At 48.6% G+C, this 27591-nt stretch overlaps 1 protein-coding gene across 5 annotated transcripts in view; it reads left to right on the top strand.

Moving 5' to 3' along the window:
- The first annotated feature begins 9656 nt into the window (after window positions 1-9656).
- The window catches only part of NRP2 (neuropilin 2), an 89400-nt gene continuing 71465 nt past the window's right edge, over window positions 9657-27591 (top strand). For 2 of the 5 annotated variants that reach the window (XM_066322651.1, XM_066322650.1), the window contains exons 1-2: window positions 9658-10041; window positions 21712-21889. In XM_066322651.1, coding sequence (XP_066178748.1) covers window positions 9969-10041; window positions 21712-21889 — 251 coding nt within the window. In that variant the 5' untranslated portion in view covers window positions 9658-9968. Of the gene's footprint in view, window positions 10042-21711; window positions 21890-27591 lie in introns of all 5 variants that reach the window. The other 3 variants (XM_066322649.1, XM_066322652.1, XM_066322653.1) reach the window with 3 other exon arrangements.

The raw sequence follows: 27591 nt of genomic DNA, 5'->3' as shown, positions 1-27591 counted from the left end.
GGCATGTATGCATTACGTGTAGAGGCCTTCAGCTGGAAGAAGTAATTTTTGTTTGTTTCTATACTTAGAACCTCTCCTACTGCCCCAGTTAAAAAAGAAGTGTCATGTTAGTGGCTGCAGTGTGGCACAGGAGTGTGCCTTCAGCTCCGGTTGCAATTCCTTAGCAGCACTAATTGCAAACACAGTCTGTGTTTCTCCCCTCATCCGCAAAAAAAAAAAGAAAAAAAGAAAAAAAAATTGAGTTACATTTTGTAATAATTCTAATGGAAATGCTAATGGGATGAACAGCAGTATGAGGCCAGTGGATGACCCAGCAATTTCATCTGTGCTGGCAACGGATGACCATCTAAACCATGTTCGGGTAATTCTTCCTCTCATTAGCAGCACAATAACTCATACACACAAATCCATAGGCATTTGCTATAATTTTTTAACATGGCTAGAAATAGAAGTAAGCACATGCAGTATGCGAGCGTTACAGCATGTGTTGGCTGTAAATCTGTCTGGAAGTGGCCTGATTCTGTTCCTGGTTAAAGCAGTGGGAATTTTGCCATTGACTTCAATAGAAGCAGGATGGGATTTTTTTGGATTTATTTTAAAGTGGGGCTTTGTTTCTTTGGAACAAAGTTTTCAGATTCACAGCTATATTTCACTACTTGGCTTGAACCCACATCAATTCACCTTTCATGTGTTTAACAGATGGGGCTTCTTTGCTGCTCACCTTCTGTTTGGCATCAGCAGTGTTACCAGTCTCCACTGGGTGACAGCCACCTGTGGCTGTGCTGTGGGACTAAGCCGAGAGAAGAAGGGATCTCACATGGACATCTCTGGGCACCTTTGAGTCAAACATGTTAGAGCACTTGGAAGAGAAAGACACTGCTTTCATGTTTTCAGCAAGTGAAAGGTAAAAATGTTTCTTAGAGTCCCCAAGACTGAGGTGAGTGGTGATGATGAGCATGGGGACCTCTGCTCTGCCTGGAATGGGTCTAGTATTTCTGTGTTGTGTCATGTAAAATGGGGGTAATTGCAATCACTGTGGCTTTCCCAAACTCTCTGTAGCCCTCAGGGATAGCACAGTTGCAAGTACTAGGATATACCTATATACATTTAGATAAGTGTGTAAGGAAGAGGCTTATATATCATATATGACCACATGTTTCTCTGCTGCTGCCACAGCAAATTTTGAACCATTGGACAATTTCATCAGAAATACAAATCTCCTGCAAGATTTCTAAAAAACAGCTGGGGAGATAGACGGACCATGTTAGTGCCACCATGTCAGGAAAAGCCTGAGCTTGACCTTTATTATGCATCCATTAATCCAACCACATGCTAAGCACCTCTAGGAAAGCAGCATTCATTTGTTCCATTGCTCATACAACAATTGCTTCATTGTTATTTATTTCTTGTGGCCACAGTATGAGGAGTCCAGCTCTTCTCTTCTCATCAAAGACTACAGTTTCATGCAGCTCTTTTCTAGCATTGTCTCGGCTTTCACCTGGCTTCCTTGCTGAGCACTTTCAGCTCCCCCTTCCCAGCTTTGCCTCTGCCCTGCTCCCTACAAAGAGTCTTGGGCTCCTCTGCCAATTGTCTTCTCACTTTCTGGGCAGACACTTCTTCTTCTTCACACTTTGCTAGCAGTGTGATATCTAGGCCCCCTCTCTCATTATTCACCCAGAACATACTCTCTCAACTGTCCCTCAACTTGTCCCTCCACCCTGCCATCTGAAATTCCCATCACACCAAAAAACTCAGGAATGAGACAATTAATATATGTATTATTTCAATAGGAGCTTTAAAAACAAAAAGCTTTTGCAACAACTTCCCAGTCAGAACCACAGAGATTATAGTAAGACAGAAAAACCTAAGAAACAGCAGCTGTAAAATATATTTTAAAGCCTTTATTCTTTCTTATCACAATGTGGCAAAAGAGACTAAATACAGCTTTCCATTTGTTTAACTAAAAGCTGCCATTCCTCAGTCTCTTTGATGATAATGATACCCACAGTTAAAATCAAACTGCAGCACACACAGAGAAAACTTTGAGCTCTGTACCAACTTTGCACAATGTATTATTAATAGCAAGGTTTATGAACCCAAATGCTCTCAGGTGCTGAGAGCAAGGGGAAGCCTGACTGTGCTGGGCTCATGGCTGATGCTGATAAATGCAGCTCACTGGGGAGGAAAAAGAAAATGCTGCACCTGAAGATTGTTTGTATTACAGTAACCACTGGATCCACTGTGCTGTGCATGGGGAAAGACCAGTCAGGAGTGCAGCATCAAGCAAAGAAGTCAGAGAAAGGGTGGGAGGGAAAAGGTATGAGCTGTCCCATTTTGCTGACATGGAAAGGAAACGGAGTACAGCAAAGGTCTGGTACTACCCACAGAGTTACATTGGGGTAGGTCTTGGATTACTTGTCTGGTTCAGAATGACCAAAAGACCTTACTCATTCTCCAAATCTGAAGCCACATGGCAGCAAAACCATCCCTCATTTTAGAGTGCCTGATAATAGTTATTCTAGTGCACCTTTTTATGTCAGCAGTTTCTTGCTGCTAAGCCCTAGGTTTGAAGTTCTGAGAAGCACAGCCTGAATTTGCAGAGGAGTCATGTGCTCCTAATGTCCTGTGAAGGCAGCTGAGCACAAGAGTGTTTTCACTGCGCTCCTGTAGAAGCTGGCCAGAAAATTAGCTGCTTCCTGACTGTTATTGTGCAGTCCCAATTCCCTGCAGGACCATCTGGTGCAGTTATTTGAGGCATGGGCTTCATGGCCACCCTATTGACTGTGAAGCATCCTTAGCACATTGATTTCCAGAAGAAGTTATACTAAAAAATCAATAAGGTCTGTGTGCAGGATCCTGTGGAGAAAAGGGTGACCCCTCTTGGGAAAAAAGGTCTACTGTGCAATGATAAGGAAGCAGCCTCACCTCCAGAAGGAAAGTGTGATTCCAAACATTCAGAAAGGGAAAGGAAGCAGGGTAGGGCTCCTCTAAAATTATAGATTTCTGGTCTAGGATGTGGCATAAATGTGAGATCTTACTTAAGATGAGTGCTTATGTCAAAGGGAGGATTATGAAGACGATCTTCAGCCTGATAGATCCAGCAGAGCTGTCTCCAGCAAGATCATAATGCCACTAAGAACTTCTGAGGAAGGGAAGCATGTACATAAGTTCTGTGCCAAACATGCTTCGAAATGTTCTCAAAACACAGGAGTGTTTGGCCATGGTGAAAACACAGCTTATAGCATGGCTTATAGCTATCAGATGGGGTCCTCTAGATCTGTTCTGATCTGTCTTTTATTAGCAGATTATGCATGGCTTTTTCTGTTATGAGATTGCTTTTTGAGGTCACTGACATATGCTGGGTGAAATCAAGTGAAAAGCAATGGTTCCCTTAGGAATCACTGACTTTCTGGGACATCCTCACCTAAGTGTTCTGTGTTAAATCTCCAGACAACAATTCAGCAGCATCAGAAGTTCCCACTTTTGATATTGCACAGGCATAGTCAAATGGAAATCTCTCCCTCAACAGTTTACAACTTAACTAAATGCTAAAGTAATCCATAGGCTTGTCATCCATGTTGTATCTGGCTCTTGGTTTTTGTCTGCTTTGTCTCTTCAGACTGTAAACTGTTTGAGGCAAGAACTGTCTCTGAGTCTGTGTTTGGACAGAAGAGAGGTCCTGGTCCTTGCACAGCCAGGTACCATAATAAATATAAGGCACAATAATTTATTTTAAAATAAACATCAAAGAAAATAAAAGATTAAAAGGGAAAGAAAACCTTTCACAGCTCGAGGCTTCCCCCCATGACAGTGCTCCAGAAGAATGTGCTATCTGCTGAAGGGAGCTAACTGCTAACCCCGGTTGCTGGGAGGGCTGTGTGACGTACCACCACAGAAGTCATGCCGGAATGTGCCTGGGATGGGGAAGGAGGGAGGGAGGGAGGGGTAAGAAGGGTGAGGTCAAAAGCTAAACCATGATAAGGAAAAGAGAAATCCCTTTAAAATACACACGTGTTTTCTTGCCAGAATCTATCAAGCTAACAGCCAAAGCATGGGTAATGGCAGTTTGTTTATAAGAAAAAAGAAATAGCTTCTGTCCTAAGAATTTATTTTTTTTTTGCCAAGTTTCAGGCAAAGGGAGAGTGTCTAAGTGACTTGCTGGTTTAAGAATCTGTGTATTTTTAAGGAGGTGTTTTAGCAAGACTGGTGGTGTGGCCCTTTCTAACACTGAGCACACAGCCCTGTAAGTATAGACCACGGAAGTCAGCTGGGCAAAGGCAATGGCAGTACTTAAGTTAAAGATATCATGCTGGCTTTGCAAGGCTCAGCCACTTGGGTTACATCCAGCCATCAGGAAGTTGATGGATGAACTCTCACCAGCTTCAGCAGACTTTAAACGAGGCCCTTAGTTTGTGATTCTAACCATGTAGAAGTCCACAAATGTGTCCCTCTAATGCTGCCTGTGGAAAATTTGCTGTTGACCCTAACTGCAGTGTGGTCCAACTGGAGCTTCTCCAGAGTGAAGCTGCCTATGTGCTGCTCGATGGGTAGGAACCACAGTCAGTTGGCCATTTGGGGTGCTTTTAGCAGATGAACATACAGAGTTTGGGTCATCTCGCACCAGAATTTTTTTGATTTTTCAAGAGTCTTAACTGCACCCAACAGTTACAGTGGGGTAAGATACTCAAGTCCCAGTCAAAGCTCACAGTAGCAAAGCCCACGGAATTTCAAGGGTCTGTTGGAAGAACAGATGGCCTTTACAGCTCCATGGTCTCCTCTTTGCAAGTGAGGAGAAGCTGTGAGAAATCACCACCTTCCTCACAAGCTGGGGGACCAGTGGGTGTGTAGAGAAGGAGCATGCCAAGCGGAGAGGAACCAAGCAGGTTATTTGTGGAGATGGGTTCAGGAGGAATGGCTCCCTGCAGGCTTGGGGTTTTGCTGCAGTGGCTTCTGATGCCCCTGATGCCCTCAGCAAAAGGGCATGCCTGCTGCTACACTACAGCAATTCAGGATCTGTCCTTCCAGCCTGGCTCACTGTGTGCCCCCCTCTCCTACCCCATTTTCTCCTCCAGGTCCAGTCACTGTGCCAAACAACATGCAATAATCATCTTGTGGGGGCTATTTCTGCTTAATATACCCACCCAGTGGGATTTAGTGAACATTAAAGTGGTAGATGGAGCCTTTAATGAAGTTAACCTGCTGAAACCAGGAGAGCATTTGGTTGAAGTACACCTGAAAGCCCAGGATTACACAGCAGCTGCTTCAAAAGAACCCATTGCCTCCTTTCATACCACTGCTGTATTGAGAAATAATACAACACCTTTATATTCTGCCTAATTTAGTCAGCTTGCTGAGGTCTGAAAGCTTTCTTTATTAGCTCTGAAGATGCAGGGCCTTTCCTCCCCCGTGTCAGTACCACTGCTCCCCTCCACAGTCTGCTGCACGGAGCAGGCCCCCAGCGGCACCTCTGCACCCCTCCCGCGGCTCAGCACCCCCTGAGCCAGCAGCAATCGCCCTCTCTCACTCTACTAATCCCATGATGGGTTTTAACTCCACTAGTTTTCTTCATCCCTCTTTCCTGCCTTTTATGCATTTTCCCTCCCGTCCCCTTGTTCTGTATCTTTGTTTCTTTCACCACCTCCCTTCTCCACTCTTCTTTTACTTCTGCTTTTTTTCACCTCCTTCTTCTCATTTCTCCTTTCCAGGCTGCCTCAGCACTCCCCTCATTTCCCCGGCAGCAGTCAGTACTGCTCCCGTACTTTCCCCAGAGCCAGCCACCAGCTCCTGGCACCTCAGCAGGGCAGCGCTGGCCCAGGACCCGTGTGGCTGCCTGAGCTTCAGGCCACACCACAGCCGGGCAGTGGGAGCACTGCACGCCAGCAGTGCTCCCCCTGTATCAGATATCTGCATGCAGGAGAGGCAGAGGGAGAAAGCAGTTCCCTGCCGCCAGGAAGATAGGCTGGCAGCTGGAAAAATGAGGGGGCATGTTAGAAGGAGGTGAGCAATAGCAGGGTGAGTGGGCAATAACGAGGTGGGGGGGCAGTGGTGAAGTGGTCAAGCAGTGATGAAGGTGGGCATGCACTTGCCTGCTACAGCATCCAAGAGCTGAAGGGGCAGCCTCTGGGCTTGCTCTGCAGCCACTGCTTAGCACATTAGCAGAGGTGGTACTCCCCGTGAAAAATTAACAGGCCAGCTTGCTAATTAAGCCACCTCTAGACTGGAAGTTTATGGACTTGAATGCAATGTGCCGAACTGCTTTGCCCAAGTTAGGGTAGTGGTCTGCTTTTTGAGTATGGACAAATTCCCCAGCAAACAGTCTGGTTGAAGGCTAGGGCTAATGGGATGCTAAGGTAATTATTGGCTATTTGTGGCTATAAAATAAGAGCTCACAATCATGCACCTGATGGACTAATAAAAACACTTTATATGATGCACTTAGAGCTTTTTAGCTGAGGATCTCAAAGCACTGTCTGGAGGAGGAAAAGTGCAACAAGAAGTCTGCATTTCTGTAAGGAATTGGGAGACAGCCCACCCTGTCTGCCCCCATGTCCTGTGCTCCTGCTCCTTGGATACCCTGCCAAAAATGTTTGAGTCCCTGCTCTCCTGCTGACTGACAATACTTATGGTTTTATCTAGGCTGGGTATCATTTTTCCCCTCTCTCATTCCTAACCCTGTTTCAGTCCTGCCGTGTTGTTTTCTCTGGAAGGCTGTCAAGATCTGCATTGGAAATAGTATGTTTTGACATAAAACTGGGGGAGACAACCTGTTTGTCCAACTACTCTGGAGCCCAGAGAAGGTTACAGGAATACATGATGCCTTGGTTTTAATTTTATTTTCTTTTAAATCGGGATTGAGAAAGGAAGGAAAGTTTTCCTAAGGAAAAACTTGGGGAATTCCTGTGTTACAGACATCTCCTGATGGTCAGTTCATGGGGAGAGAAGGACTCATTTAGAAAGAGGAAGCTGTGATTGAAAATAAATGAGGCTGCGTGATCAATGTTTAAAAGGAGCTGCAATTAGAGGGAGGAGAAGAGCAGAGCTGCAGAGTGCCAGGGAAAACCCTAGGTACACAGGCCCTCGGGTCAGCAGCAGAGAACTAGGCAGTGTTTGAGGAGGCTTTCTGCTAGAGGGGAGGAGAGATGGGGGAAATTTCACTGCATCACAGCTCTGACTAATGCTTGGGCTGCAAAATCCCTTCAACCAAATTTAATGCAGATGGTATGTTAAATATTACAGTACCATTAAATTACATATTGTCTCATTTTCAGTGAGGTTTTGTGGATGTTTCTGACATACAGACATGGAAAAATGCTGCAGTTCCCAATGGATTTGGTGAGTGCTTACTTGTGGGTTTTAAATACCCGCAGGAGGACTGAGCAGAGCCCTGAGCCCTTTGGCAGAAGCAGGACTTTCCGGCAAGAAGAGCTGTTGAGGTCCAGCCTCCCTTGGGGCACAAAGCATTGCTCACAGCAGCAGCTGCCCCTGGAAACAGGCAGAGGTAAGCTCACAGTACATAGCATCACCTTGTGCTCAGTGCCTTCAAACCTGAGAGAGGGTCAGAGTATTAAATGCTCCCAGAAGAAGTATTTTTGACACACTTCTACCTGAGCTGGAATAATAGGTACCACCAGGTCTATTATCGTCCTGTCCTGAACACCTGCAGTGGTAGAAACTGCAGTAGCACTGCCTTGTTCTTTAGTTGTGCCTTTCCTTTCCTGACAGTGGCATGTTGGGGAGAGGAGACTTGAGATCCAACATCGAACACGGGGCTGGATTTGTGGAGAGCAATTGAAAAGCAGCTGAGAAAAACCTATGTGGAGCAGCAGGTAACTTCATTTCCCATCACCATTTTCTTTCCTAGGGTTATCTTCTCTTCGTTCAGTAACAGATCAGAGCTGTTATCAGTTCGAGGTTTTGTTTGCACTCTTCTATTGACCTTAACCAGGAGAAACAGAACATAATGGAAGAAAAATTGCCCCTGTGCCATATGGTACGTGAGATGGGGCTGTCTCTGATTAGGGCTTGGTAACCTCTTCCTTTTCCATGCATGTCTTAAGAAAGGAATGATTCATGCTGTGGGTTTATATTACACTCTGATATCTGTGTTATGTTTTGCAAGGGCTATTTATACACGCAAAAAATCACACTTCGCTAGCTTGATAGTAGTCTAACTATAAGTGAGTAGTAAATAATTGTTGCATAATTCCACATCAAAATACAATAAATAAGACAGTAGATTCTGTTGCCACTGGCTTTGCATTGACTTCAGTGGATTTTGGAGCACATTTGAGCCACAGAAGATGCAAAATCAGGTATCAAAACACACAGAAGGAAAAGGGAAGCTACAGCCCTCAGGGTAACGGCTGAAATATCAGATCTATCTGTCAGGCCAAATCTGTTGCTGTCAATGAACTTCCACTGGCCTCAGAGGAACTCTAAGCGTTTGTGTTGTGTGAATGTGCTTAAACAGGTTGGCATCGTGATTTCATTGACGTGAGCTGGTAATGCTACTCGTAACTGATAGACAGCAGAGTACAAAATAATTAGTCTCATCACCCTAAATGAATACCAGTGAAATGTTCTTACTTTCCCTCTCACCCACACAACGATGTATCTCACTTCTGCCACATGCCAGTATCTCTTCACTAATTACCAACTCTAAAAATCTGAGATAACATAGCTTTAATCGTTTTGTCTAATGGTTATTTGGAAGTTGACATCTAAAATCTAGGGACTCATCAACAACAAAAAGAAATTGTTTTTAAACAGCATTTTGGTGCAGGGTTTTAGGGCTCATTTCACTTGCTTTGAAATTTCACCTCTCAAAGAGGATGGAGGTGTGTGTTAGCCCCAGTTTGCCCGATACCAGGTTTTAAGCCTGTTGTGGTCTGTCAATATAAGCAACAAGTAAACGCACGGTCCCAGCAGTTCCAGCTCGGGTGGAGACTCCCCACCCTCACAGGGCAAAGGCGAACAAACTTTACAAGCACTGCTAGGATGACTATGTGAACGCTGCTCTCGGTTCGCGTTTTTAAAGAGCACCTCGGAGCAAATGGGTTTGGAGCGCGGAAGCCAAGCGGTGCAATCCCGGAGAGGGTTTGCGTTTGTCCCTTGTGGCAGCCTTTGCACCGCAACGGGGGTGCCAGGAGCGAGGCAGAGTGTGCTTCCCGCTGCCGCTCCCCGCTCTGGCAGGCGGCTCTGGTCGAGGCTCGGCGCTTCTGGGTCTCGGCCGGCAGCGGCGGAAGCCCACGAGCAGGGACAATCCTTGTCCTGATGCTCCCCCATCCGACAATTTCTGGGTGTCTCCCTTCGCACAGCCGACTCTTTTGCCGTTATTTCCATCGGGTTTGGTTCCTGCCTGCGCTGCGGGGCCGTCAGCGCCCGGGCGGGTCCTGCCGGCACCCGCGGCGCGGCAGCGCGGCCGGGACGCGCCCGGCTCCGCGGGGCCACTCGGTCCCCCGCGCAGCCCCGGCCCCGCGCTGCGGAGCGGCCGCGCTGCCCGCGGGCGGACGGGCGGACGGGGCGGGGCGCGGGGGGCGGCGCGGTGCGCGGGCGCGGGGCGGTGCGCGGGCGGGCGGGGGGGCGCGGGGGGCGGCGCCGGCGCTCGGCGCTGACAGCCACATGCCGCCCTGCCTGAAAAGGCTGCGAGGCGCCGGCGGGGAGGGAGAGGAGGCGCAGACGGCGCCCCAGCCCGCACTACCGCCGCCGCGCCCCGGGGGATGCCGAGGCGCCGGCCCCGCGGGTCGCCCTAGGGGAGAGGCGCTCTGCCGGCACCGCCCGCCCCGCAGCCCCGGCGCGGGGAACGCCGCCGCTCCTCGCTGAGCCCCGCCGGAGCTGGTCGCGAGTGGGGCGCCCACACGGGGCGCGGCGCTCCCGGGGTAGGGAGGCAAAGCCTGGCCCCGCAGCCTCAGGTCTTGTGTTGTGGGTTTCGCTTTTTTTTTTTTTTTTTTTATAATTTGTTCCGGAGGATGGATACGTTTCTTCTCGCCTGGGGATTTCTAGGGCTGTGCTTGCCCGGCTCTGGAGGCACGGCGGAGACAGGTAAGGAGCCCTCAGGGATAAGGGATGTCCCCGTCCGCCCAACTTTCGGGTTCCCGGGCGCGGTCCCGGTCTTACGCATAGATGATTTGCGTGGGAATAAATTTAGCGAATGCATGAGCGATCGGCCGCGCCGCGCAGCTTTCGCAGCACGGGGTTTGGAGGCGCTCATGGTGTGGCGGGGCGGGGATGGCGCACCCCCGGCAAGGAGCGCAGAGGTTGCAGCCGCGCGGCTCCCAACGCCCGGCGTGAAGGGGCGAGGGGATCGAGCCGCGCTGGAAAGTTGCGTGCTGGGTTTTTGGGGAGCTGCGGGCAAGGGAGGGGAAGCGGTAGGTACCGGCCACATGTCGGACACCCGCATCCGAATGTCCGCGGCCCCGCGCCAGTTGCAACCTCGGGAAACTTTAGGTGAGAAATTAAAATCATCTGGCGGGAGCGGAGAGCCGGGGCTGTTCAGGACTGGGAGCAGGCGAAGCTTAGCGGCGGCATCCTCAGGAAAGGCTGCCCGCGGTACGTGCGGGATCGGCACGCACTTTGCAAACGCTGGGCTGTCCCGGGACAAGGCGGGTGGATGGCAAGTATTGGGACGCGAGTGTGTTTTTCTGTTCCTCACTGACGAGCTAGGCTGGACTGTCAAGAGATGGTGGGATAAAACGATGCGTCGCATCGGCATGGGGGCAGGAGTGGGGCAGGCTGAGGATGGGTGGGCCCTGTGCTCCCCGATCACTGGCTTTGAGTCTCGCTAGTGAGGGCAACTGGGTCCCATCTGGAATAGTCTCTGAAGGAAAAGGATATGCCGTCCAGTGCTCTCTCGGGGCTCCTTCTGCGCTCAGGAGCTGCCTGGCAGGACGGTAGTGCCAAGCCAGCAGCTGCTGAGCTGTGGGTTTGCTTTCCTGTTAGTCGGGGCCTCGGGACATGGCCCAGGGCCCTGAGCTGCGGTCTGACCCGAGCAGCGTTAGATGATGGCAGAGTGCGTTCTGCCTTCTCCTGCCCCGGAGTTGAGTGGCCACCCAGCTTCCCCTTGAAAATGGGATGTGAGACAATCTCTGCTGCCTGAGAAAATCCCTCTCTGTTGCAGTGCGAAGCCCAGACATTGCCGATAAACATTCGGCTGCCGGTTGGCATCCCCTCCCTCCTTCCTTACGGTTATAAAGGAAAGAAAAAAAATCCCCTCTTTTGTTCAAGTAGGAAAACGAATAGGCACTTGATGGGATGAAGAGAAAGGCAGTGTCTTGGGAGGCCCTTGCTGAGTGCAACAGTCTTTTCAGATGATCCCTGTTGCTGAAGCAGTGTCTGATCTCCTGGAGTAGGTTTTGTGGTGTGGCAGATCGGGCTGTAACCTGAGGCTCGCTCGTGAGGGTGCATTGGGCAGTCTGGTTGTGATCCTTGTGGCCGCTGAGCCCGAGTGTGTGCCTGTGTCCATGCGTTCACCTCCTTCTATCCTGGAGTGAGTTCGGCATCAGGACTATTAACTAGGAAGAGGTTTGTGAGCAAACCGTGTCTCTCAGGCCATTCAGGCGCTCTAAGCAGTGTTTATTTGAATGCGGGGTTTTTCCCGGCTAAGCAGAGCATCACATGGTGTTGGAACCAGCAAGGAAGTTGTCTCTCTGCGGCCGACACCAGCGGTGGTTTGCCGATATGATGATGTGTGGCTGCAAATCCGGTCAAATGACTTTATTGCCAGCACAGCGAGCAAAGGTACGGGGTAATGGGATGCAAACCTCAATCAGGCTACACTCAGCTCCAGTAAATTAGCCAGTCTAGTAAGGGAAACATGCCAGAGGTAGATGGATTTATGTTTCAGTCTGGTGTATCTGAAAGCCTTCCCCCATTATGGAAGTCCCTCTTTAGGTTCCCTAAGGGAGGTTAGTAGAGAGGGGAGACGTTTTTAATAGACAATAATATGATAATCCACATGGAAAAAAACCTCATGCAATATTTCTACAGTAAGAGATAAACAGTGCAGCTGCCAATTTGTATGTAGCCAAGCAAACCCTGAGATAACCATGGAGGAGAGTGGGTGGGAGACCTGTGAAGATAAATCTGAAGGTTGGATGGCTGTGTGTTTTTCATTTTCCTGTAAAAAGCAATGAAATAAGAAAGTAACAGATTTGAGTGACCCAAGTACTGAGCCGTTCAGATGATGTTTATGCAGCTCTGAGCAAAGCTCACTCTGAAGCCTTCCGAATAGTTTACTTAAGAGCTATTATTTTTAGTAGTGACTTGGGAGATGTAGCAAGGTGGGGAGGAGGACCAAAACAAATTGCTGCCAAGCAAGCGCACGGCCACACATACAAACACGCACACACACACACCCACACAGGCACTGAGTGTAGTGCCTTATGCCTGTGTGCTGTTAACTCAGCTCTTACTGGAAACAAAAGCTCTTTTAGACTAGGAATCAGATAGTTGTAAGAGCATCACTGAAAGCCACTGATACAAGTTCGGTGGGGGGGCTCTGACCCAGGTTAGGACGCTGCACTTTTTTTTCCTACTTTTACTGCTACAGAAAATCATGGTGTGTGGTGTCAGGAGTGACAGGCATGCATATTGGTCCCAGAGGGCTCTATTGGAGGCGCTTCCCATCTCCCTGCCTTGCTCCTTCTGCCCCCCGCCCCATCCTCCTTCACAGTATCTTCTCTGTGTTTGGTACCTTGTGTGTGGCTTTAGAAGGTTAAAATGAGAAACTATCCCACTTTGCTGGGCTGGAGAAAGCAGCACTTCCTATCCCAGCAGGCGGGCAGGTTGGTTTCCTAGCAGAAACCTCCAGTGCTGCCAGGCACCAGGACGTGATGGCCTTGTACTGCAGATAGCTTGAGAGGAAAAAGCATCCTTCATGGGGTTTAGGAAGCTGTCAGGTTCAGATAAGGCTGGGATCCTATCCTGTGGGACCCCCAGTTGTATTAATAAGGAAAAATTAATTTTTAAGCACTGGGATTGCTGCCAAATTATATGACCTCTGACAGACCAGCTGTGCTAGGAAAATAAATTGTCTACATCTGAGACCCGTGATCCCATCTGAAATCGAAACAGAAGAAAAGTTGTCATTTAGCCACGGTGGTGGGGGCAGATTTCAGCAGCCTGAGAGCAAAGTGGAAGCTGTTAAACTTGTTCTCCATTGTGTAGTGAAGTCACCGCCACCGTACCCCCCTGGGGTCTTGGGAATACAGTTGTCTAATCCAGGAAGTGTGGAGAGCTGATGTGGCTGCGCACACCCAAGCCGGGGCTGATGGTGTCAGCACGGGGATGGCGGCAGAAGTGGGGTGTGAACGTTTCCAGCTCCATCCTCACTCTGTAACAGCCCTTTGACACATTTCTAATTATAATACACACTCACAGACAAAGAGGTAGCTGGGCTATTTTCGAAATCCCTGTCTACACCCTGGTGGAAACTGCAATACTAGCAACAACATAAATCAGGCTGTTGCTAACAGTGTTGCACACGGCTTAGCGCTACAGTAGCATGGGTTTAATCACACTCAGAATCAAAGGGTCAGCCTGCTCCCTGCCTGAGCCAAAGCGCAGCCTCAGAAGGCCAGATCCTGAGCCAGGCTTGATGCCTGTGCAATGAAAAGAGACAAACACAGACATGGAGGGGAGGTTTGTCAGCACGAGGTCAGTGGGCATGGGGCCAAACACTCGAAATCACCACTTTGATCTGTAACCCTTTCTATGTGCAGGCGGTGCCGGTGAATCAGGGAGGACTGCTAGAGTAATCCTGCGAGGCTGGGGCTCCAGCTACAGCCTTGGTGAGGTGACCTCTTCCCAAGCAGTTTGGCATGCAACAGGTTGGCATGCAAAATAGCCTGAAGTATAAGTTGCAGGGGTGGATAGCTGTAAGGACTTTGTCTGACTGCTTCTTCCCTTCTCTTCGTACTTGATGAGTCAGAGAAAATGGGCTCTAGGTCTTCGAAACCTGCCCTCATTTCTTCCCATGCATTTGAGACAAAGGCAAGACATCTGCCCAGCTGTTCTGGTAGGTCACCCGTTGCTATAAAGTGTTGTCTGTGTAGGGCTTGAATGCCTGCCCTTTTCTATGCCCCTTCTAGGAAGATGCCGTCTTTTTATTCTGCTTGCATTTTATTGAAAGGCTCCTTTGAACCCCCCCTTTTTTAAAGGGATGCATGCAGAAAGAGGAAGAAGGAAAACCCCTTGTGCATGTACACACACACACACATACACACACACACTTATCTCCCTCGTTCCTCCTCTCTCTTCACAGGCACACAGATCTCTACCTTTCCTCTTACACGCAGAGCCACACCAGTCATGAGGGACTGCCTTGCTGCTGCCATGACGCACACTTCTGCATCCCTCCCTGAGCTGCACTGTCCCTCACAAACCCAGAGCCCCTTGACAACTTTCACCCTCATGCACACCCCAAGCTCACTGCTGCTTTCCTCTCTTTCTGTTTGACTGCTGAATATGTGCTCAGCAGGTAACAATGTGTTTAAGACACTTACCAGAATGTGCAATAACTTTGACAGTGTGCTCAAATCCAGCTGCTGCTGAGCCTCACCACTAGCACCAAAGGCTGAAGCCACTACTGCTTGGCAGCGTGCATGGGAGGACCTGCAGCAGGGCTCTCTCTGAGTGGCTCAGGAGGGGCTGCTTCCCTCCCATCCCATCCATGGGGCTTTCAGCAGCCAAGGCACTGCATTGTGCTCTGAGGCTCCAACAGGGTCCCTGGGAGGGAGGGCCAAGCCAGGGGTGTTGTGAGATTGAGAGGCTCTGCCAGCTGCTATGGGAAGAGACAGGGGTAAACTGCCAGTGCCTGATGGGGAAAACAGGATTCAGTTTCAAAATGGACCCTGACAGATGAGTTCAAAAGGTGTGAGGAAGCTGAGAGTGTGTGTGGGGAGATGAAAGATGAGATAAGCTTTTTTTTCTTGTTGGAATTTTTGTAATAATAATACTAATTAGTATTTCAGAGGCATTGAACACCTTTCATCAAGCCTGAAGCTCTTTAGAGAGGAATCCTAGGGGAATCTTTTTTCCATGTGTACAACTAGAAATGTCTCTTGTCTCCACGGCCCTTGAAAGAGTTCGTTATTGACAGCATTAATGGGGATGGCTCAGCAAATTTTCACCATCATATTTTTCCTCATATAGCCTATAGTTAGGGTGGCAGGCTGCCATGCAGGAAGGTTCAAGCTTCCTCAAATCTGTTTCCCTGACTGCAGTACTGGGGAGTTTTACTCAGGAACTGCCTGACTTGCAGCTTGAGGGTCTCCTAAAGCTGCCACCTATTCCTGGGAGATGGCAGTGTGTTTCCACGAGATTTCAAGCCCTTGGGTGCCTAACAGAGAGGTAGGCATGATTTCTTCAAGTTCAAAATGCAGTTACCTGCCTCCCTTGCCTGTGTGCACACACACTCACATGCTCTCTGGGATGATTACTGGAGCAGCCAGGAGTTGTAATTCCAGACCCACAGATTGCATTTACAGGCGAGCTGGGAGAATTGCATGTACATGTATCCATAGAAAGACTAACACTACTAAGTTTGTTACCCTATTTGAATTACATTTGCCTCTGATATAAGATGACAAATAATAAAGTTAGTGAAGGTGGATAAGCAGGATGTAAAATCTCATCAAAGCTATAAGAGAGGGGTTGGGCAGGATGGACATTTAAAGGTCAAAGTTTTCACTGGCCCAAGTGGTACAAAGCGATGTCAGCCCCTAGGAGGTGGCTATCCAGAACCCCAGAGATAGAAATAAGCTGAACTCCAGAGATTTCAAAGCAAATTACCTGGATTTGCATGCAGGATTTGGCCCTTTCATTTTCTATGGTGAAGCTTGAGTAGGTCTCTATTTCAAGGTTTCTATTTAATTCCTTTGTGGATTAACACGGGGAGGGGGCGGAAAAAGTGCAGGTATCAGAAGTCTCCAAATCTCCTTTTCTCTTTCTTCCTCCCTCCAACATTCTCTTCTTATTTAAAAATAATTTGAAATTATCTCTTTTTGCAATGGCTTACAGCTAAAATGTTCCATTTGCTGAGCTTTCCGGTGTTCCCCTTTCACTTCTGTCCAGTGCTATAAAATGAATATATTGCATCCCTTCCCAGTTGCCTTAGGAAGCAGTCAAATGGCTGCATTCCTCAACTGATGGATTGGCGCGTTCCTTTCTTGCTTAAGCCCAGACAGTGTTTTATGAGCTTGTCTCATGACAGACTTGAGACACTTCGAATTGAACGAAATCCTAGTTCAAATCACAAAAGCAGTCTTTAAATTCTACTTTGTTATGTCTCTACTTTTAAATGAAATTTTAATTAAACTGGTAAAAGTCCTCAGTGAAATGTTCAGGGGAGTCTCCCTGATTGCGTGAAATCTCAAGATGTGGGTAGTGCTCCGGAATGAAATGTGCATGTAAGAGCCTTGTGTTGTTTGGGTGTGTTTGTCCATTAATTTGTTCAGGAAGCCTTTGAAGCTTTATCTTGCAATCCAAAGCAAACACACTTCTGCTAAAATGATCTATGCTACTGGGGATAAAGCATCTAATCTTGTTAGCTTCCTCTGCACTCTGTCTCTCTCTTTGGCCAATGGTTAAACTGTATGATTTAAGTCCGATCTGTGTTCCTGCCTCCTGCAAAAGTTGTGCTAAGGGGTTCTGGGTGAGAGCTCCTGCCATGTCAGCTGTGCCCAGTCAGGGTCAGGGCTCAGGGAATGAGGCAGGGCGAGCATTAATGGTAATGAATCCTTGGCAGAAGAGGGATGTTTGTCTCCTCCATACCAGGGTTTGGCAAAGTGCTTGGACATGCATGGACCTTGAAAAATTCTGATCTTTGAAGAGCTGTGTGACTAACAGAACAGTAACATGGGTTTCCTGCACAAGGGCTCGAGCCAAGTTCAGCAGCTCTGAGAGAAATGGGTAATGTATGCCAGCACCTGTATTTTGCTGTGCCATCAGAAGGTTGGCAGGGCAAATCTCCTGCCCAGTGCTGAATCCTGGGACATGGAAATCTTCTGCAGTGGTTGAATGAGAGTGTGAAGTTGGGCTGGAGGGCCTCATGCCAGGAAGAGAAGTGACAAGACCATGCAGTGGATCTGCCTGGTGTGGAATGCCCACATCTCTCTCCTTTGTTCCTTTGCTGTCCTCAAAGGCTGCTCTTTTCAAGCAGCACAGACAGTGACACTGCTGCTGCTTCTAAGGCATCCAGAACACCCTAATTTTTGTGTGCAGCCTTGAACGATATCCCAAAAGTAAACTGAGCTCAGCAGATCGAAACACGTGGTAGTTTTGTGCTGGACACTACAAGCTCTGAGAGGCTGTAGTACGTATGTTTGTTGTGAAACTGGCCTCTCTGGTGATGATTATTTTTGTTACAGGCAGAGTTGGCTTTAGTTTCTGTGTGGAAGGTCCAACAATAACAGTGAGCCCTGCTCTCCTGGGGTGAGGGAAATCCAGAGGGGTTTAATCGGCAGGAAATTCAAGTAGGAGAATGCCCTGCTCCCGGCCTAAGGTTTCAGCATGTGCCTGATGAGCTGCAGAGCTGAAAAACCCCAAGTGTGGGTGAAGATTCCTGGGGCCTGGCTATTATTTTTGTGTCTTCTGAGTGACGATTGCTGGTTGTGGCCTGGGGGAGGCAGGAGGAGACTTGGTCAGCCTGGGTGTCTCTGGCAGGTCAGGGCAGAGAAAGAGGTGTCTGCCCCTTGTAAAGGGTGAGGAGCTCAGCTACTGATACCCATGTCAATGGGAAACTTTGAAGTTGCACACTTACAATGCAGCATTTGCAGGATTTTGCACTTCATGACTTTCTCCAGGTCTTCTTTTCCCATCCCTATGGCTTGGTTGTCATCCTCTGGTGTAGCTCCCCTGTAGGGGTGGCCCTGCATGGAGGAGATTGCAGGGATAATTTATGTTTTGGTGAGCCTTAATGAAAAGGGGGGGGGGTGGTCTGCAGTTTTCCCAACCTGACCATAGTCTACTCCAACACTGCCAGGGAGTACTGACCTCCCTAGCCTCCCTTGAGGAGCCCTGCTGCTCTCCTGTGGCCTTGTTGTTGGCACAGCACTCCACTGGCCCCTCTACCATGTGGACTGGCAGGGGCCCCAGCAGTTTGCTTTCAACACCTGCATTTTGCTTACTGAGCAACGGGATGTCCCAAGCACCTGGCAGACTTGGCTTGTACTTCAGAAATTAATTTTAATTTTATTAAGTGAATTCAGAGCTGGCAAAAGCTGCTGAAGCCCATTAGCTATGGAACATGTCTTGCTTCCAATGCATACAGACTGAGCAGTAGCCATGCCACTAACCTTTTTTTTTTTTTCCGTCAGATGGATGCAATGCATCAGTTTGTAAGAATCTATTCACATAGACGCTTGAGCCTCTACTGTTTACAAAGCAGGCCATATTTTATACAGAAAGACAGTGGTTGGCATGACTGCTGAGTCAAACCCTTTGCCCATCAGTGGACATGGTGATAGATTTTTTGTTCTCATTGCAGGTGTTCACCTGCTAGATACCTGTAAGTCGAAAAAGCCCAACAGAACAGTTACAGAGATATTAAAGTAATTTTGCCTCTTCAGATAACTCTAAGAAGCCTCAAGTTCCTGGTATGCTATTGCCCACCATGTGGGCAAGACAGTGCTGTACTGAAGTAGCCCCCTTCATTTCTGTGGACCTTCTCGGGCAGGAATGAATGGGAGGACAAAATACGTTCCTTTTAGAGGCACAGGTAAGCTTTCCTGCAGGTTTCATTGCTCCAGAAATATGGTGACATTTCCAGGGACACCTGAGGGCTGGTGCTCTTGTTTACACAGAGTTCACCTGCTTGTCCTGTTTTGCTGGAGGGACCTCAGCTGCAGAGAGCTGGACTCCAGCCCCTCTCACTCAGGCTGTCCTCACTGGAACTGACAGTCTAATCTGGGCACCAAGCTGACGTGAAATTAGGATCGAGCCTAGGGTTTTCCTTAGCTTAGTCCCACTCTCTGAGCTGTGATGTGGCCTTGCAGGGCAAGGAAGACGTTTCAAGGTCAGGATAGAACCGTGTTTCTGCTCCTGAGTTCATTTGTTGGGGAAGAACTGGAGCAAGCTGGAGGCTGACACCTCTGTTCATATGACAGTTCCCCTCCAACTGGTGGAGTTGCAGGGGCTCACAAGGTGTTCACGGTATCCGGCATGAGTAAGGGGCTAGCAGCTTCTGAGTGGTGGGTGATGTTGGTGGTATCAGCCTAGCGGGTAGCATGTGTGTGAAAGCTGGAAGAGACAGGGAGGGAATCACGAGGTGTGGAAGGATTGACTGTATTTTCATTGTTTCGAGACTTTGCCCTTTCCAAGAAAAATAATCCGCAGTTTGAATATTTTTCTTTGCTGGAGGGGGTGGACATGTGTGCAAACGAGGTGTGAATTTTTATGAGAAGGTGTGAAAGTGCGTACATGAGTGAAGTGTGAATTACACGTCTATTTGTACATTGATGTCAACAAGTCCGTGAATTTCTTCTTTCCACGTGAATGTCTCTTTCTGTCCCTCCCTCCAAACCCACATAAACACATGTGTGGGCAAATATGCCTTCCTGAGAGAAGATATTTGTGTAAGAAGTAGGTTTGTAAATGTTTGTGTGTTGAGCAATCTCTCCTGTGGAAGAAAACCAGATGTTTTTCGGTATTCTCAGCTCTTCATGGCAGTGCTGCATTTTTTTCCCCTCATATTTTTCAGGATACTTACAGGATTATTTTAAGAAAAAGGGAAGGCTGCAGATCTGCCTTTGGGTGTGTGCGAAAAAAAGTTATTTTGAAGAATGAATGTGTTAGAGGGCATGAAAAACATGGGGGAAAAGGAATGTTTTTTTGTGGCAAAGGAAGCCTTGCTGGCCCATGAAGGGCCCTCCTGTTGCCCTTGTTTTTGCACAGGACACGTGCATTTTCTGCAGGCAGCGTGCAGGCAGCAGGTTGTTTATTCAAAGTGCTTTTTTTCCAGGAAGGATTACTGCTGAGGGGTCCTGCCTGACTCCTGCTGCTCGCCTTGGCTCTGGCAAGAGGGCAGTTTGAACGCGGGCTGGGATGTCCTTCCAGAGAGCTGGTGGACTTGTGACAGCCTGGCAGGGGGCACCCCTGGGACCTGGCAAACCCTACGGCAGAGGAACAGAGCCAGACCCACAGCACGGGGCTGAGGCCACACAATCTGCACTGCTTTGCTTCTCCTGGGTGGTCCTGGGGCATTGCAGTGAGTGCCGCTGTGAAGAGAGAGGAACATCCCTCAGGACCAAGGCATTGGGGAACACTGTGGGACACACCCTCCACTCATGGAGCTGTTGGGATGTGTGGTTACTCTTCCATACCAAGGGTGATGCTTCTCTGTGCCTTGGCTCCCTTGGGGATGTGGGATATGCTGCAGCCTGCATCTCAGGGCATGCACACATGGGCCTTAGGAAAACCCACTCATGCCCTCCTGCATGTCCAGGGTCCTCTGGGGCTCTGGGGATCACCTGATAGTGGGAACATCTCATGAGGGTTTGCATCCCACATTGTACCCCGCTGCTCATTCTCAGGGAGGAGGATGTTCCACAATGTGGAACCAAGGTCACCCGTATGCCTGCCAGCCTGCCCTATGGAGGGACTGAGAGTTTTGTTGGGTTTTGCCCATTTTGGTGGGTTTTGTGTGTTTTGGTATTGTGTTTTGTGCTGAATATGAAGAGGCAATGCTGTCTTCAGGGGGCAACTGCTGCAGCCTGTGGGCCTGGGTGCTGATACCTCCCCTGCTGGAGGTGGCAGGGGAGTAGGGGAAGCAGGACACACAATGGGGGCCCCACAGAGAAAGGACTTTGGGATTTGTAGTGCATTATCAAGTGACCCCGTGATGCAGATTTTCCTCCCAGCAAGTAATGCAATAATAAATTTGATTTGCAGCATTCAAGAGATTAAATGTTTTTTTGATTATGAAATCACCCTCTAGGGCCTGTTCTAGCCCAAAGCTGAGAGAGCTTCCTCTGCTTACCACGCAGCCATTGCCAACCATTTGTGGGCTAGTCCCACAAAACCACCACTGCTGATTATCTGTGTCTGCAGCTCCAGTGGACGGGTTAGCTTGCAAGTCTGTTGAAACATATTTGCTGGGGCAGGCAGCTGGGGAGGGAAAGCACAGCAAGCAGGGGGTTTCATGGGGCTGCAGGCTGGGGCTGGGAAGGATGGGTGCTGTCCTTAGCTCTGCCACACAGTGTGGATGGGTCTGGGCTCACCAGCACCCATGATGTGCCTCAGTTTCCTTCCCTGGAAACAGCACAGCTTTCTGCCTTCCTGCAGCTGGATTGAATTTGTAGTGTCCAAATTCTGGTGTCTCCTGAGGCAGCTGTGGGAGACTGACACAGAGCAGCTTGCAAAGGAGGCAAAAGAAGGGATAAAATGAGGCAGCTCCAGATGATCTGATATCAATCTGTCTCTTACTTTATGGCTCTGTAATTGCCTTGGCAAGAGCATTCATTTCTCTTTTCTGGTCTGTGTGAAATGTGGTATGTAACTGTGGCAGGAGGTGGAGGGGAAAGGAGTATGTTTGTTCTACAGAATAATTCTCCTTGCCCCGAGATTAATATCAATATTAGAGTACCAAAGGGATGTCAATGGCCTGGAGAATGGTGTTTATCAGACCACCCCTATCAGTGGCCCAGGGAGACCTGCTGTGCACACCTGATGCCCAGAATGTGTTTCAGTGCCTTGTTCCCTTCTGTGTCTCTGCAGCTCAACCATGCGGGGGCCGCCTGAACTCCAAGGATGCCGGGTACATCACCTCTCCAGGGTACCCCAATGACTACCCCTCCCACCAGAACTGTGAATGGGTCATCTACGCCCCTGAATCCAACCAGAAGATTATCCTCAACTTCAACCCTCACTTCGAAATAGAAAAACATGACTGCAAGTAAGAGCCTTCCTCTATCTCTCTAGTACATACTTGCCTCCTCTTCCTGCTTTTGCCTAGTGGTATGGGTCTTGTGCTTCCTTCCACTTGTAATCAAGCATCACCCTGAGCCCCCACAGTGCTGCATCTCCTTGCCTTTAAGGAGCAAGTGTTGCCTGTGAGGTTGTAAGATGCTGCTTTGGACACATAGGATGAGCCTACTCTGAGCAATGAACCTGTAGTTTTTTACTTGGCCTGATACCACCTGAAAGCAAGGCCCAGCTGGCTTTCAGCCTGATTTTGGTTAAAAGGCCACTTGTTTTGCTGTGTCAAGGTAGCCTCACTGTTTCTTTTGAACCATGCTGGGAGAACAGAGCAATTTCCTGATGTGTAACTAGGCAGAGGTAAGACAGAGAGCCTCGTGGCTGCAGACACAGATTCAAGCCATGTGAGACTGGAGGCGTGGTGGTCTGAGCTCTTTGGGCTCGATCTGACTTCCCACAGTACTTCTTCTGCTATGTTTGGTAAACTTGGGGGAAGGGTGGTATTGTTTGTTTTTTTTCCCCCCTTTTTCTTCTAAGAAAGGATCCAGAAACTAGATGTCTGGGAAAAACAATTAACAACTAGTGAAGAATAATTAATGGCATCAAAGGGTGCCATAAAAGGCTGAGTTAATAACATGGTCTCAGCAGACATATAAACCTGTGGGTTTCATCTGGAATCCACAGCTAGCTACAAGGATGCCTGAGTGTGAAGGAGCTTGGAGTCTCCTAAAACAGGCCTGCTATGCTATGTATCTAGCATAGCAGTCCTGCTAGATACACTGGTCCTGTTGATTAAAAGGGGGTTGCATAGGGAGAGGGAAATTCTGTTTGTAAAAAAAGGACAAAGGAACAAGGGAAGCATTTATGGGGCTGCAGAATCAGTCCTGTGGAGAACAAAGAGTTCAGCATGGGTTTGATGATGTACTGAAGGTTATGAAGTGCAGAGCTGGATCCTCGACTATCATAAATCAGCATAGCTCCTCTAACTCTAATGAAGGTGTGCTGATTGATGTCATTTGGGATCTTGTCACCCCCTACAGATAAAGCCTGGGCTAATAAGGCTTTGAACATCATGAACTCTCCCTGAAGTCACTGTGTGTGCAAGGTGTTTAGCACTTTGCAGGATCATACCTGTGTATAAAGCAGGGAGAAGGTACAGAAAGGCTTAACGTGGGCATAGATGAACACAAGGCCTTGCAGTGGATATGAGAATGATAGCTGCTATCAGATTTTATTGTTGCTTGCATAGGCTGAACTGCAGTCTCCTCATAGCTTACGCAGTTGCCCCAAATTCACAGTAATAAAAGCTGTATAGGCCCATATTTGCAGTCTGAAGATTATGCCATATGTGTTGGCCAAGACAGTGGTGTGTGCAGGGCAGGGATCAAACTGGGCAGAAGAGACTCCAGCTTCCGTCTCTGCAAGGTCTCAGGCAAGCAAAAGCAGGTTATTATGAGAGCCAGAAATCCCCATGGGCACCAGGCTTTTCCTCCACCTGTAGGATCATGTCAGTTTTAGCTCTGAGGATCTTGTGCAACTTTTGCCACGTTTTGCTGCATGTGAGACAACGTTGTCTGGTTCCAAGGTGCAGGTTGTGTATGCAGTAGGACTGCCTGAGCACTGGGGGTGTTGGTTATCCCTTTGCTGCTTTCTACTTTACTGTGGCAATCTGCTGTGTGGTCTCACCATTTCCCTTTCTGCATGTACATGCACAAGGGAGCCTTTCTTAATGTGAAACATGATTTATCCACTGTGCAATTGAGCTTCTGCTGGCCACAGCTGTGAGCTGAGAGCCAAGCTGACTTACTGTGTCTGCTCCCTCAAGCCAGTATTGAATAGGAGTGGGTTTGAAAGATTTTCATGGACAGTGCTTGATAGGAAGTATAACAGAACAGTGAAAACAGCGCATGATAAACATGGCCTGAAAGAAATGGATAGGAGTGGGGTTTTTTAAATGACCAACCAGAAGGAGGCAAAAGTATGGACACTGTGTAAAGCTTGATCGTTAATACTCAATTACATTACAATACATTTATAATAGGTGACCATCTAGTGATAAATCTCATCTGAGTTTCAGAGGGTTTTTTATGAAGAAGCAAAGACCTCATTGTATCTGCAGGTGTGAACCTTAACAGGAACAGGAGATCAGCATCAAAGACACAGTCTCAGGGCAGAGCCCTCCTTTTGACATCTCATCATTAATATAGAGCACATTCACATCAAGGTGACAGGCAGATGGACTCCATGGAGACACTCAGTCTCTGGGCAGACAAGGTCCCCTGCTCTGGTGTTGCTACCTGGCAGCTATTGGAGCAACAGTGGGGCCAGTCTGTGCTTCCAGCTGCCAGAGGTAAACACCATAACCTCTTCCTCTGTTGCTTCTTTTTTTAACGTTTCATTTTACCTTATTAGGCTAAAGTTTCTCCCTCATAAAGCATAACATTTACATTCCTAAAACCCATTCGAAAGCCTACAAAAATGTCTCCAAAAGTCTTTTTACTGTGTCCCTTCTGGCCTTCCTTGTATCTGCTTTAGATTTCCCTTTGGGACAGGAGACATTTCCTCCTGCGTTTTGTACGGTGCCTGGCACCCTGGGGACCTCTGAGGAAAGGTCAGTGCTTTCCCCTCGGCCAGCAGCTGGCCAGAAGGGACCTACAAACTTGGTGTTGCCTAGATGGCAGAGCAAGAGCTGGCTGCAGAGAGCAGCTTTGGCAGCCTGGAGGGTGGAAGCATCAGCCAGGGATGGACACCCAAAGTGGCAGCCAGAGGTGGCTGTTTAGTGCTGCTTGTTGCTATTGTTTTCTGGAGGCACATCTGGGCTTTTATTTTTCAGCTGTGACCAGCTGCATTAGGAAGTAACTGCACTCTATCACCACCATCATGAAAGGAGTAATTTGGTGTAATTGAAGCCCCAGAACCTCTCTCTCTGAATGCTGTTTCTGTGCTCCAAGGAAGTGTCTTGCTTTTCGAGCACGTAGGTTAAGAGAAGTGGCCGCCTCCTGCTGTTGTGGCTGTTGTGCACCAGCAAGGATCCCTGTGGCAGGGAGGGTGGGCACGCTGTGACAGGCAGTATGGCCCCAGGCCATTGTTCATGCGGTCCTGCAGCTGTGGGGCCACAGCAGTAGAGACAGAGCCAAAAGGGAAGTTTGATGCTCTGATAAAAGATCTGCCGAGCTATTCAGAAATGATCATGCTAGTGCCTGGTTGTTTTTTCTTCTCGGCTGTGCTGCAAGTGCAGCTGCAGCTCAGGTACTGCACACACCTACATCGTTGGTGCCTGTGCAATGAACAGGGAAGTGGCATCCAGTGGAAAAGAGCAGGTTGGTGCTGTGGTGAATGTTTCCACTTCCGTGTGGTATGGGGGTTGCTGGGCAGTTTTGTGCATGCGGGGGTTTATTTAGGATCCTAGGAATGACCTGAACCATTTCCAACAGGTGGGCAACAGTGACAGCTATCCCCCAGCTTTTGCAGTCATGTAGCTGAGCTGTTCACTCCTTAATTGCCATTTTGCTGTTCTGTCTGCTCTGCTTCCTTGGAAAATCCAAATCCAAAACCTCAGCTATGCGTGAGTCATTGCATTTATGACCAACCACCTTTTCTGTTTGTGCCACCCTCCCGCTGTGGAATTCTCTTTAGACCACTAAAAGCTCCCTCCTGCATTTGGCTACTGACTCTGCCACCTCCAGCCACACTCAACTGACCCTGCCAGAGGATTAGGCTGGGCAGTGCACATGCAGCAGAGGCACACTCCCTCCAGGCTGCAGCGGACATGCTCATGCTTCCTCTGCCAGCAGAAGACCTTCCAGCTGAGTCATAACATCTGCTCCAGAGGAATAGCGTTTTTTAAAAGCCTGACTGGTAGTCAGACCATGCCCAGTGGATTTTTCTGCAGCCATTTGCAACACATGCTGCAACTGGTTTGCAGTCGGTGGGATCCCTGCCTGGGAAGGAGCCGGGGGACCGCTGCCGTGGCTCGCAGCCCCCTCTGGTGGCACATGCCAAGTGCTGGCGAAGGTTTCGGGAGAGAGGGGCCAGGGACTCCCAAAATAGGCTAGAGGTAGCAAATTGGAAATGGAGCTGCAGTCAGGCTCTTCCTGCTGACTTTGGGTCCCACTGCCAAGCCCAGAAGATTTCAAGAAACAGGAACTGGAGCCACTATCATGAGGAAATTTATGCAGTGGTCGCTGTGACCTCATAAGTGCCATAATGGTGCCAAGAGAGTTGAATCAAGCACCGGATCCCGATGTGTGCTGGATACGCAGCAGGCATGGCAGGAGGAGACACGTCTGCACCCACCCTGAAGGGCAGAGGGAGCCAAGATTTGGCCAGGGAGACAGCACACTCCTAGTACCCCTATTGCAGAGCACTGCTGGCCAGGGAACACTGGCAGCAAAGTGCTGGAGTTCCCATGCCACAGCACAAAGGGTGAAACATGCAGCTTGGACAGCCAGGGAAGGCTTCTTATGGCAGCATGGCCATCTCCTGAGCATCCAAAAAGCTGGGCACTGGAATAAAACAGCTCTGCATTCTTCCTAGAGAGCCACATACACTGACTCAAATTACTTTTAGCTGAGGTGGCAAGGAAAGCTGCATCCAGACCCAGAACCCACAGCCAGCCAGGCAGCTGGGGGCTGCAACATTCAGTCTGCCTCTCTTGCCATCTCCTTCAAACAAGAGTGTAATATTGTGAGAAGCCATCCTTCCATCAGTGAAGGTTAAGAGTAGACAAGGCAGCAATCATGGACAGCTAATTAGTAAATGCTTTGAAAAGTATGCATAATTAGCTTATTAGTAAACATTTTAGAAACAATGCAGTTCATCTTGTGATTGGCAAAATGCTTAGAAAAGAGAAATACATTTGGAGCACTAGAGAATGCCAGGGGTTGGAGGGGCTCTTCACTAGGATGTGAGGGAAAGTGGCTGCATCTCCTGAAGCACTGGGGGAGTTAAGCTTTAACTTTACAATGAGGGGAAGTCAAAGATGAAATGTTAAGGAAGGCATTTGCTTGCTCATACGTTTGTGGCATGGGTAGCCAGAAGCAACATTTCTAACGTACAGGAAATAATTCAGTCTGGGTAACATGACACTGCAGCTCAACTTGTCTTCAAATGAGCTTCTACTGTTTTCTAACTTTATCTAGCATCCGCTATATGGTTCATAATTCCCATCAAGCCCAGCTCATTTTCCAAAATGGAACATCAGTGAATGCAACGGTGAGACCAGCCACATGAGGTAACAGCATCCTTCTTCTCTGCTTCCCATCTCTGTTTGCTCTGTGGCTGTGCTTCTCTATGCCCCAGAGCTCCACAGAAGGTGGTGGCCCCAAATACACTCTTGTGGGGTCTCCTATGACCCGCCAGCTCACTGACATCCTGTGCATAGGAGTCAGATCTCATTTTGCACCTTGTTTCCTGTTGGCATGTTGACAAATTGAGGGCCAGCTGGTGACACTGGGAACAATAGGGTTAGAGACAGAGACCTCTCCCCCTCCTTCCTGCTGTTGAGGAGGAACTGGTACTGGTGGTGGTGTACTTGCTTCTCAGTCAGTCTCTGTCCAGCAAGGGAAGGAACAGGACCTCACAGCATCTGGAGAGGGAGCAAGCACGGGGCTGTCTGTGGTGATTCCTGATTAAGTGGGTTCAGAATTCAGCTAAAAGTGTCAGAAACCTGTGCCTGTT

Source organism: Sylvia atricapilla, chromosome 7 (genome assembly GCF_009819655.1).
Source record: "Sylvia atricapilla isolate bSylAtr1 chromosome 7, bSylAtr1.pri, whole genome shotgun sequence".
NCBI classification, from domain to species: Eukaryota; Metazoa; Chordata; class Aves; order Passeriformes; family Sylviidae; genus Sylvia; species Sylvia atricapilla.
Note: the sequence above shows the minus strand (reverse complement) of the source record. Positions and strands in the feature narration are given on the sequence as shown.